Source organism: Nycticebus coucang, chromosome 8 (genome assembly GCF_027406575.1).
Source record: "Nycticebus coucang isolate mNycCou1 chromosome 8, mNycCou1.pri, whole genome shotgun sequence".
NCBI classification, from domain to species: Eukaryota; Metazoa; Chordata; class Mammalia; order Primates; family Lorisidae; genus Nycticebus; species Nycticebus coucang.
Genome location: NC_069787.1, coordinates 98,004,398 through 98,017,349, shown reverse-complemented (window position 1 = coordinate 98,017,349; position 12,952 = coordinate 98,004,398). Strand labels below are relative to the sequence as shown.

The 12,952-nt window shown below is 40.4% G+C and overlaps 1 protein-coding gene across 12 annotated transcripts in view; it reads left to right on the top strand.

Moving 5' to 3' along the window:
• Window positions 1-12,952, top strand: part of PBRM1 (polybromo 1) — a 159,820-nt gene that overhangs the window by 110,125 nt on the left and 36,743 nt on the right. For all 12 annotated transcript variants that reach the window (XM_053600122.1, XM_053600130.1, XM_053600129.1 and 9 more), the window contains 3 exons: window positions 1,492-1,649; window positions 2,270-2,533; window positions 5,896-6,041. In XM_053600122.1, the coding sequence (XP_053456097.1) occupies window positions 1,492-1,649; window positions 2,270-2,533; window positions 5,896-6,041 (568 nt within the window). The remainder of the gene's footprint in view (window positions 1-1,491; window positions 1,650-2,269; window positions 2,534-5,895; window positions 6,042-12,952) is intronic.

Sequence of the window (12,952 nt, the reverse complement as noted above, 5' to 3'; positions counted from 1 at the left end):
CATGGAGAATGAATAGAAGTTAATGAAGCCACTTTGGGCCTGGTGCCTCACGCTTAGCTTATAATCCTAGCACTTTGAGAGCCCAAGGTGGGAAGATCACTTGAGGCCAAGATTTTGAGGTCAGCCTGGATGGTAGCAAGACTTCATATCTACAAAAAGAAAAAGAACGGTAGGGCGCCGGCCCCATGTACCGAGGGTGGCGGGTTCAAGCCCGGCCCCGGCTGAACTGCAACCAAAAAATAGCCGGGCGTTGTGGCAGGCACCTGTAGTCCCAGCTGCTCGGGAGGCTGAGGCAGGAGAATCGCTTAAGCCCAGGAGTTGGAGGTTGCTGTGAGCTGTGTGATGCCATGGCATTCTACCAAGGGCTATGAAGTGAAACTCTGTCTCTACAAAAAAAAAAAAAAAAAAAAGCCCAACATGGTATGGTGGTACATACCTATAGTCCCAGCTACTTGGGAGGTTGAGGCAGGAGGATCAGTTGAACCCAGGAGTTTGAGGTTGCTGTGAGCTATGATGACCCCACTGCACTCTAAGCCAGGCAACATAGTGAGACCCTGTGTCAGACCAAAAAAAAAAAAAAGGCAGAAACTATGCACACAGCTCTAGGTGTGTAATCACTTGAGCAGAATGAACAGGTTTTATCACCTTCCTTCCTCATTCTGTTATGTATATCTTTCAATATGAGGGCATTATACATATATTAATATAAGTAGCATTTTTTAGTCTTCATAATACTTGATCATTTTAAAATATTATTTCTTCAGGCTGGGCGGGGTGGCTCACGCCTGTAATCCTAGCACTCTGGGATACTGAGGCAGGTGGATTGCTTGAGCTCACGATTTCAAAACCAGCCTGAGGGGCAGCACCTGTGGCTCAAAGAGGTAGGGCGCTGGTCCCATATGCCAGAGGTGGCGGGTTCAAACCCAACCCCGGCCAAAAAACACACACACACACAAAAAAAAAAAAACGAGCCTGAGCGAGTGAGACCCTGTCTACAAAATAGCCAGGCATTGTGGCGGGTGCCTGTAGTCCCAGCTACTTGGGAGGCTCATGAGGCAAGTGACTCACTTGAGCCTAGGAGTTGGAGGTTGCTGTGAGTTATGATGCCACAGCTCTCTACCCAGGGTGACAAAGTGAGGCTGTGTCTCAAAAAATAAATAAAATATTATTTCTTCTTAGATGATAATAGTAAGAAACTGTGCCCTAAAAGCACAGTGTTAGATTCAGACCATGGCAGGATTGCTTAATAGAAGATTTCCTAATTTTGAAAAAAATGTGTCATTTGTGAGGCAGGCAAGGTAGCATGCACCTATAGTCCCACCTACTTGGGAGTCTGAGGCAGGAGGATTGCTTGAGCCCAGGAGTTTGAGTGTTGCCTGGGCAATATGGCAAGACCCCACCCCATGTCTTTTTAAGAAAATAGAATGTGATTTCTATTAATGATGATTCTTCCTCTCTTTCTCTCTCTCTCTATTTCTTTCTATTTTTGAGGTGAAAAATGGTTGTATGGCTGTTGGTTTTATCGGCCAAATGAAACATTCCACCTGGCTACACGAAAATTTCTAGAAAAAGAAGTTTTTAAGAGTGACTATTACAATAAAGTTCCCGTTAGTAAAATTCTAGGCAAATGTGTGGTCATGTTTGTCAAGGTAAGAAATTCATTAACCCCCCTCCCCATTCCCTGTGAATAAAATTTTATGAACACAAAAAAAATCGGTATTTATAATTAGGAACTCTCTTTTAAACTATTTGGTTTTTTAAGCTGTATCTGTTTAGCTTTATATAAAGATTTAGGAAGAAATTAACCTAAACATGATTGTGAAAGAGTATTTTCTGCCTACACTATTAAGCTGTATGCAGTTAATGTAAGTTGCCAAGCTAAATTTTATGAATATTGTTTTCTGAAAGATAATCATGTTAATTTATCAGTTTGGTTTTTAGGTAGTTAGCTGTGCTTTTTCGTGTATCTGTCAGATATACATGAACCCTGTTCAAAGTTTTAAGCAGTATAGCTATATAAAATATTAATATATTTGCAAAGAGCACTTGGTAAGCTAACTGGAGCTATTTATGTTTGTTTATAAGTTAAAGGGTATGTATTTAATAAAGACTTATTATTCTATAGCCAAGTATCTCTAGCTTTTTATCATTTATTGTTAACTGCCAGAATTAATCAGTTTAGCTTTTGTTTGGTTGGTTGGTATTTCCCTTTTTTTTTTCGGTTGTAGTTTTCAGAAATTTCACCTATTTTTGTTCTTATGTCCTACAGGAATACTTTAAATTATGCCCAGAAAACTTCAGAGATGAGGATGTTTTTGTTTGTGAATCACGGTATTCTGCCAAAACCAAATCTTTTAAGAAAATTAAACTGTGGACCATGCCCATCAGCTCAGTTAGGTTTGTCCCTCGAGATGTACCCTTGCCGGTGGTCCGTGTGGCCTCTGTGTTTGCAAATGCAGATAAAGGGGATGATGAGAAGAATACAGACAACTCAGAGGACAGTCAAGCAGAAGACAATTTTATCTTAGAAAAGGTATGTGGAGAGTAGCCACACAGAAAAGAATTTTATGTCTCAAACTATCTATTCTAGAAAATAAATGAATAAAATGTTCAAACTCAGAAAAAGAGCAACAATATAAAACCTTCACCAAAGAGAAAGAAGGAAACTGTAAAAGAAAGAAAGACATTAATACTTAGAAAACAGGATATATGATAGAATTTAAAAGTAAGACAGGTGTGGTGGCTCATTATATTCCCAGCACTTTGGAGGCTAGGACAGAGAGATCACTTGAGACTGGAAGTTCAAGACTAGCCTAAGCAACATAGTTGAGAAACATAGCGAGACCCTATTTCTATTAAAATTTTTTTTTAAATTCTCTCGATGTGATGATGCACATTTATCGTGATAGCTACTTGGAAGGCTAAGGCAGGAGGATGGCTTAAACCCAGAAGTTCGAGAATGCAGTGAACTATGAACACCATTGCACTTCAGCCTGGCTGACAGAGTAAGACCTTGTCTCTTAAAAAACACTTAGAGATCTAAAATTAGACCTGCCATTCAATCCTACAATTGCCCTACTAGGTATATATCCAGAAGACCAAAAATCATATTACAACAAAGATATATGTACCAGAATGTTTGTTGTAGCCCAATTCATAATTGCTAACTCATGGAAGAAGCCCAAGTGCCCAGCAACCCATGAATGGATCAATAAATTGTGGTATATGTACACCATGGAATATTATGCAGCCTTAAAGAAAGATGGAGACTTTACCTCTTTCATGTTTACATGGATGGAGCTGGAACATATTCTTAGCAAAGTATCTCAGGAATGGAAGAAAAAGTATCCAATGTACTCAGTCTTACTACAAAACCAATTTATAGCTTTCTTGTGAAAGCTATAACCCAATTATAGACCAAGAAAAGGGGGGGGAAGGGGGGGCTACACCTACGGTGCATCTTACAAGGGTACATGTGAAATTTACTAGGTGTAGAATATAAATGTCTTAGCACAATAACTAAGAAAATGCCATGAAGGCTATGTTAACCAGTTTGATGAAAACATTTTAAATTGTATATAAAACCAGCACATTGGGTGGCGCCTATGGCTCAAAGGAGTAGGGCACTGGCTCAATATGCCGGAGGTGGTGGGTTCAAACCCAGCCCCGGCCAAAAACTGCAAAAAATAATAATAATAATAATAATAATAATTAAAAATAAAACCACTCTACCCAGGGGGAGACTCTGTCTCAAAAAATAAATAAATAAATAATAAAAGGAGGAGAAATACCAATGGAAGCCAGCTTAAGAATTAATTTAGATTTGTTGTCTAGTATTTATAAACCCCCCAGGGTCCTCTCTGTTTATGAGTTACTTGGATTTTGGGGTATCATTTTTTTTTTTTTTTTTTGAGAGAGTCTCACTCCCTTGGTAGAGTGCTGTGGCATCACAGCTCACAGAAATCTCAAACTTCAGGACTTAAGCCATTCTCTTGCCTCAGCCTCCAAGTAGCTGGGACTACATGGCCGGCCACAGCACCTGGCTATGTTTTGGTTGCAGTTGTCACTGTTTTGCAGGACCAGGCCGGGCTCAAACCTTCCAGCCTCGGTGTATATGGCTGGCACCCTACTCACTGAGCTCTAGTCACCGAGCCATGTTTTTATTTTAATAAAAAGACAAGTCATTTCAGGAACAATTTTAAAGTATAACTTTAGAATAGATCCATTTCTTTTTTTTTTGTAGAGACAGAGTCTCACTTTATGGCCCTCGGTAGAGTGCCGTGGCATCACACAGCTCACAGCAACCTCCAACTCCTGGGCTTAAGCGATTCTCTTGCCTCAGCCTCCCGAGTAGCTGGGACTACAGGCGCCTGCCACAATGCCCAGCTGTTTTTTGGTTGCAGTTCAGCCGGGGCCGGGTTTGAACCCGCCACCCTCGGTATATGGGGCCGGCGCCTTACTGACTGAGCCACAGGCGCCGCCCAGAATAGATCCATTTCTAAAAGAACAATGTATTCTTAATCTCAGGGTTTATTTATTTTACAGCTTTCATTCTTTCAAGTGCCCCTCACCTAGATTTGTGTGGGACTGTTCTCATCCTTAAGGAATTTTCATGAAGATAATTTCAGTATCACATATGAAGTCATAAAGATCTGGACATTATTTGGACATCCCACAAGAGATTTTTTTAAGTGTGGAGTTTCCTCAGCTTTTTGTGTTTTGGCATTAATGTATTTAAAATACCTAGTCTAGGCCAGATGCAGTGGCTTATGTCTATAATTCTTAACACTCTGAAAAGCTGAGATGATAGAAGGAACCCTTGAGCTCAGGAGTTCAAGACCAGCCTTAGCAAGAGCAACACCCTGTCTCTACTAAAAATAAAAAAATCAGCTGGGAATCGTGGAGAGGAGGGGTGCTGTAGTCCCAGCTGCTCAGCAGTCTGAGGTAGGAGGATCATTTGAGGTTTGAGGTTGCTGTGAGCCAGGCTGATAATGCCATGACACTCTCACCTGGGCAGCAGAGTAAGAATCTGTCTTTAATAAATAAAGTAAAATACCTAGTCCTATGCCCAGGTTATATGCTAGGTTCCTAGTAAATGATGGTTCTTTACTATCTTTACATTTATCAGCAGTATCTTTTTTCTTTTCCTTTCTTTAGCTGGGACTATAAAACAACAATAACAATGTTTATTAAGTGGTTTTTGTAAGTCAGGCGTTGTTCTATGTACTTAAGTATGGATTATGTCATTTAAGCTTCCTAACAACTCCATCCATCTGGTGGTCATACTATCATATCCTCATTTTATAGATGAGGAAACTAAGGCACGAGAGGTCAAGTAATTTGCCCAATATCACAGCAGCCAGTAGGTGACAGACCCTAACATTCATTCAGAACTGTTTGCGTCACAGAGGCTGGATATTCCTTTCCATGTTGGAATAGATCGAAATAGTAAAATTTTTAAATCTATCAATTTTTAATGTTAAGGTATTAAGGTTGCTCAATAAATGTGGTAAAGAAGAGGCTTGCGTGAAATTTCCTCATTATACTCTATAGTATAATGAATGAATAAGACTTCTTTTAAATGCAGATAAATCTTCAGTATATTTTTTCTAAAGGCTTTGGGAATGGAGGAAGAAAGGAGAAGGAATAAAGGCATCTTGGGGTAACATTATTTTATGAAGATTAACTAGAAATTTAAAATAGATACAATACTTGATAAGATTTAGTTTGATTTCATTATTGTAATTTTTTGTTTTCCTAACTATCATCAAAGCTTCTTTTGTGGTAGTTTTTTCTTCTAAGTTAATGTAAAGGAAAGCATTTTTTTTTCCTTGCCTTCTCTGTTTACTCCTTGATTGCCAGCTGCCTTTCTTCAACCTGTTTCCTTTACCACAGGACAAAGAAGATGTCCCTGTGGAAATGTCCAATGGTGAACCAGGTTGCCACTACTTTGAGCAGCTTCGTTACAATGACATGTGGCTCAAAGTTGGAGACTGTGTCTTCATCAAATCCCATGGCCTGGTGCGCCCTCGAGTGGGCAGGTGAGTGTCATTGAAATAGGGAAAAGGAGGTGGGGTCTGAGAGATTGGAACCAATAGAAATTAATCACTGTTAGGATGAAAACAAAAGGTCTTCCCTGGGCAACTTCTCCAGCTTTTTCTCATACCACACTTCACTACTTTTACCTCTAACGACATTATTTAAATTATTCTCATGGGCTCTTTTATTTTCTTCTCCCACCATTTACTGTTGAACTCTCAGCTTGGAAATTTCCCAGCCCGCTTCACATGGTAAACTCCTTTAGCTTCAATTTTAAATGGTACTTTCTTTGAAAAGGCAGTCTTGGGCGGCACCTGTGGCTCAGTGAGTATGGCGCCGGCCCCATATGCCGAGGGTGGCGGGTTCAAACCCAGTCCCGGCCAAACTGCAACAAAAAAATAGCCGGGCGTTGTGGCGGGCGCCTGTAGTCCCAGCTGCTCGGGAGGCTGAGGCAAGAGAATCGCGTAAGCCCAAGAGTTAGAGGTTGCTGTGAGCCATGTGACGCCAAGGCACTCTACCCGAGGGCGGTACAGTGAGACTCTGTCTCTACAAAAATAAGAAAAAAGGCAGTCTTTCCTGTCACCTGCAGACTGGGTTAAGACCTACACACACTCAGAACCACATATTTCCTTCTGCTTAGAATACATATTATGTGTTGATGTTCATTATATTTTTGTTAAGTTTCTATACCCAGAGTTTCCAAAAGCTCTGAAAGTAGGAACTCTTTTTTTTCTCACCTTTCTATTCAGTGCTTAAATCTTAGCACATGAAACATAGTAGGGGCTCAGATACTTGATGAACAAGTAATTAACAAAAGGATGGAACTATGGTTTAAAGGCAAAAACAGCAGGAAAGTGGTCTTGTACAGGACTGGGCAGTAAGTAGACAGTAGTGGTTAGGAACAGTAGTTGCTTCCGGGAGATCTTGGTTTATGTCCCAGCTTCACTAGTTGGATGTCTGTCCTTAGGCAAGTGATTTACTTCACTGGGCTTCAGTTTCTTCATCATACTTGTTCATCATTCAGTAAGTTATTACATCTGCTATTTACCAGGTTCTGAGGATACACTGGTGAATAAAATAAATATTCTTAGGCCTTTGGAGCTTTCTTCTAATGAGACGACAATACTAAGTATCCTAAAGTGTATAGTATGGTAGATCATAGTACTTGCTCTAGAAAAAATAGAATGGGATAAGGTAAGGTGTGTTGGGGGTCCTATGCTTGGGAAAAGAAGGGTGGTCTCTGTAAAACCTCACTGAGAAGCCAGGTATGTACCACTACACTTGGCTAGTTTTTCTGTTCTTTTAGTAGAGACGGTCTCACTCTCGCCCAGGCTGGTCTTGAACTCGGTGAGCTCAGACAGTCTACCTGCCTCAGCCTCCCAAAGTGCTCGGATTACAGGTGTGAGCCACCGCACCTGGCCGAATTAATAGTATTCTTAACAAATGGGATGTGAGATCTGAGAGGGAGAAGTCAAAGCTGACTTGTGTATGTTGCCCTGAGGAACTGGAAGAGTAGTTACCCTTAACTGAGATGAGGATGCTAATTCATGTCAGGAACCTTGAGAGTATGGGACAATAATAATACCAACTTTAATGGAAAAGCAAGTATCCAATGTATTCAATACTAATATGAAGCCAGTAGATGAACTAATACAGGCCCACACAAGAGAAAAACTCAGTTTAATTCTAATTGTGGGGAGGGCAGAGGAGGATGGGTGATTGGTGTACTCTTTTCTAATGGATACAATGTAAGGGTAAGGTGCTTCTTACAATGGAGACTTTACCTAACAAATGTAAACATTGTAACTTAATTATTTGCACTTTCATAATCTGAAATTTTTTGTTTTTATTTAGTTTTTTTGTTTGGGTTTTTTTTTTTTGGAGATAGTCTTATTTTGTCACCCTTGTGCCCTACATCTTAGCTCACAGCAACCCCAAACTCTTGGGCTTGAGCAATCCTCTTGCCTCAGCCTCTCAGGTAGCTAAGACTACAGGCATGTACATAACACCTGGCCAATTTTTCTATTTTTAGCAGAGACAGAGTCTTGTTCTTGCTTAGGCTGGTCTTGAACTCAGGAGCTCAAGCAGTCCCACCTGGACCTCCCAGAGTGCTGGGATTACAGGAGTGAGCCACTGCGCCCAGCCCCTCATAATCTGAAATTTATAAAAAAAGAAAGAAAGAAAAAATAATATCAACTTTATGGGCTGGTTATAAAGAATACTACAGTACATAATAGTTAGATATTAATTTGCATTTGTTTCTGGAGAGATGATACCTGGCTTTCATCAGATTCTTAACGGGATGGAGAGGTACTAGATCTCGATCTTCAAAAAGATGGTAAACCACTGTCTTAAAGTAATGTTTGCCCCTCGTGTAATCTCATCCCAAATGTGTCTTTAGTTCACTGATAAGCCCTGTGACACACGATAAATTGTATTTCTATCTTGAGCATCTCAGGAAGAAAATCTGGTAGTCAAATGAAACTATTAATTTATATACCTTGCTATTATATTATAATATTTTTTTCTTTAGCCAAGCATGATGGCAGGCATCTATAGTCCTAGCTGTTTGAGAGACTAAGGCAGGAGGATCGCTTGAACCCAGGAGTTTGAGGTGGTTGTGAGCTAGGCTGATGTTATAACACTCTAGTCTGAGGGAACAAGACTGTCTCAAAAAAAAAAAAAAAAAATCCCTCAGGTGAGTAACCAAACATTCTTTGCTTTTTCCAAATATCCTTCAAAGGAAGGAAAAAATCTATGAAGTTGTCTTATTAAAACAGCCATGGGCTCAGCTGCAGTAGCACAGAGGTTACAGCGTCAGCCACATACACCAAGGCTGGCGGGTTCGAACCCAACCCAGGCCAGCTAAACAACAATGACAACTGCAACAAAAAATAGCTGGGCGGGGGAGGAGAGCAAGATGGCGGCCGAGTAACAGCTTCCTTGCACCTGGGCACTGTGAGTCTGGGGAGATAGGACTCCAGGTATCTCTGGCTGGTGGGATCTGCCTATCATCACCCCTGTGAGGACACAGGGAGTCAGCGAGAGACTTCTGGACCCCAAGAGGAGGACTAAAACAGTGGAAAACCGGCAAGTGGTTGCGTGTGTTAAATGGGTCTAAACCCGCCCGCAACTGTAAGTTCAGTAGCAGCGAGACTACAAACTGGAAAGGCCTTACCTGTGAACTGTTTTGGTGTCTTTGGACTTGGCACTGAGTTGAACTGCCTTGGGGAGAGCCTGAGAGAGAGTGCGGAGAACTTTGGCCGTTGTCTAGGGCCCCAGTCTGAGCCACTGAGCCAGACGGAGCTAATAGTGTTTGGCTGTGGGCCACAGGGAGCCATTGTGAGTGATCTGCCCGGCAAGCTCCGCCCTCAGGGTCGCAGAGCTAGAATCAGGTGGGAACTGGTAACGTAGCGACTGAGTAGCCTAAGGGTGGGGTCTGAGCCGCCTTGCAGCCCTAACCCTCAGGGGCAGAGTGAGACCAGTTTTGGCGCACTGGATAAGTGGATAGCCACTCCAGCAGTGACTCCAGCGACAAGCACATTCCTGGGAAAGCTTCTGCTCAGCAAGTTTACAAGTTCAAAGTGCCTTTTAAGTGGGCTGAAGAGAGATTTCGGGTGTCTACCTGGTGGGGTCTGAGAAATCAGCAGCCTCCAGTCGTATCTGAACTGTGATTAACATCTCATATCCCAGAAGACCATGTGTTGCCCAGACAATATTCAACAACATATACATACTGCTTTGTTTTTGGTTGTGTTTTGGGTTTTTTTTGTTTGGTTGTTTTTTTGTTTATTTTGATGTTGTTGAAGTTGTTTTTTAATTTCAACCTTTTCCGTACAGATCTTTTTTCTTTCTCAATTTTTCTAATTTAATTATAATTTCCCATTGCTGCCTTTTTCAATAACTAGAACTTCATTTTTGCTAGTGTTTCTACCACTATTATTTGGTTTTTCACCCAATTTTATCCTGTAAAGTTAGCTGTTTGCTTCTTTTGGTTTGATTTATAGCATTTTTGTCTTTCCTCTCTACTTAGTGGAGGTGGGTACTGTGTCCGATCAGATTAGCAAAGAGCTGCTGACCTCAAGGGAACCACCCAACTGGGCACACCCAGAAGGTGTACCCTACTGTACACCTATATTGCTCTGTCTCCCTCTTTCTGTGCCTCTCTTCTTTTTGTCAATATTCCTTTTACCCACTCCCTCTCCTTTCTCTAATTTTTTTTTCTTTTCACTCGGTCCTCCTTTCTTTCATCCCTTTCTTGCTCTTCAACCTTCTCACCCTTCTGGTCCTGTACCAAAAGGACTCATCGACCCTTGGTCCACAGGCACAAGAACTTAAAGAGCAAGAGGAAGTGAAAGGAAAATTAGGTCAAGGAAACAGATAAAAGAAATCACTCATGAGGAAGAATCAGCAGAAAACTCCAGGCAATATGAAGAACCAGTCCAGAACAACCCCGCAAAGGGACCATGAGGTAGCTACTGCAGAGGATTCCACCTATAAAGAAATGTTACGAATGACAGAAAGGGAATTTAGAATACACATGGTGAAAACAATGAAAGAAATGATGGAAACAATGAAGGAAACTGCTAATAAAGTGGAAAATAACCAAAAGGAAATTCAAAAACAGAATCAAATAAGAGATGAACGATATGAAGAATATAAAAAGGATATAGCAGAGCTGAAGGAACTGAAACAGTCAATTAGGGAACTTAAAGATGCAATGGGAAGTATCAGCAACAGGTTAGACCATGCAGAAGAAAGAATTTCAGAGGTAGAAGACAAAGTTCTTGAGATAACTCAGATAGTAAAAGAGGCAGAAAAGAAGAGAGAGAAAGCAGAACGTTCACTGTTAGAATTATGGGACTTTATGAAGCATTCTAACATACAAGTTATAGGAATCCCAGAAGGAGAAGAAGAATGCTCCAGAGGAATGGAAGCCATACTAGAGAATATTATAAAAGAAAATTTCCCAAACATCACCAAGGATTCTGACACACTGCTTTCAGAGGGATATCGGACCCCAGGTCGCCTCAACTCTAACCGAGCTTCTCCAAGACACATTGTGATGAACCTGTCCAAAGTCAAGACAAAAGAAAAGATTCTGCAAGCTGCCAGGAGTAAGCACCAGTTGACCTACAGGGGCAAATCCATCAGAGTGACTGCAGACTTCTCTAATGAAACTTTCCAAGCAAGAAGACAATGGTCATCTACCTTTAATCTACTTAAACAGAACAATTTCCAGCCCAGAATTCTGTACCCTGCTAAGCTAAGCTTCAAAATTGACGGAGAAATCAAATCATTACGGATATACAAACATTGAGGAAATTTGCCACAAGACCAGCTTTACAGGAAATACTTCAACCTGTTCTGCACACTGACCACCACAATGGATCAGCAGCAAAGTAAGAACTCAGAAATTAAAGGACAGAACCTAACCTCCACACTGATGCAAAAGATAAAACTAAGCAATGGACTCTCACAAAATAAGATGAATAGAATACTACCACACTTATCAATTATCTCAATAAATGTTAATGGCTTGAATTCCCCACTGAAGAGACATAGATTGGTTGACTGGATTAAAAAACACAAGCCATCCATTTGCTGTCTGCAAGAAACACACCTGCCTTCAACAGACAAATTAAAGCTCCGAGTCAAGGGTTGGAAGACAATTTTTCAGGCAAATGGAATTCAGAAGAAAAGAGGAGTTGCAATCTTATTTTCAGATTCATGTGGATTTAAAGCAACTAAAGTCAAAAAAGACAAAGATGGTCACTTTATATTGGTCAAGGGAAAAATACAACAAGAAGATGTTTCAATTCTAAATATTTATGCACCCAATTTAAATGCTCCCAGATTCTTGAAACAGACCTTACTCAGTCTGAGCAATATGATACCTGATAATACCATAATAACAGGGGACTTTAACACTCCTCTTACAGAGCTGGACAGATCCTCTAAACAGAAATTAAACAAAGATATAAGAGATTTAAATGAGACCCTAGAACAACTGTGCTTGATAGATGCATATAGAACACTCCATCCCAAAGATAAAGAATATACATTCTTCTCATCACCCCATGGAACATTCTCCAAAATTGATCATATCCTGGGACACAAAACAAATATCAACAGAATCAAAAGAATTGAAATTTTACCTTGTATCTTCTCAGACCATAAGGCACTAAAGGTGGAACTCAACTCTAACAAAAACGCTCAACCCCACCCAAAGGCATGGAAATTAAACAATCTTCTGTTGAATAACAGATGGGTGCAGGAAGAAATAAAACAGGAAATCATTAACTTCCTTGAGCATAACAACAATGAAGACACAAGCTACCAAAACCTGTGGGATACTGCAAAAGCAGTTTTGAGAGGAAAATTCATCGCTTTAGATGCCTACATTCGAAAAACAGAAAGAGAGTGCATCAACTATCTCACAAGCCATCTTACGGAATTAGAAAAAGAAGAACAATCTAAGCCTAAACTCAGTAGAAGACAAGAAATATCCAAAATCAGATCAGAGATCAATGAAATTGAAAACAAAAGAATCGTTCAGAAAATTAATGAAACAAGGAGTTGGTTTTTTGAAAAAATAAATAAAATAGATAAACCATTGGCCAGACTAACGAGAAATAGAAAAGTAAAATCTCTAGTAACCTCAGTCAGAAATGATAAAGGGGAAATAACAACTGATCCCACAGAGATACAAGAGATCATCTCTGAATACTACCAGAAACTCTGTGCCCAGAAATTTGACAATGAAGGAAATGGATCAATATTTGGAATCGCACCCTCTCCCTAGACTTAGCCAGGAAGAAATAGAGCTCCTGAACAGACCAATTTCAAGCACTGAGATCAAAGAAACAATAAAAAATCTTCCAACCAAAAAAATGCCCTGGTCCAGATGGCT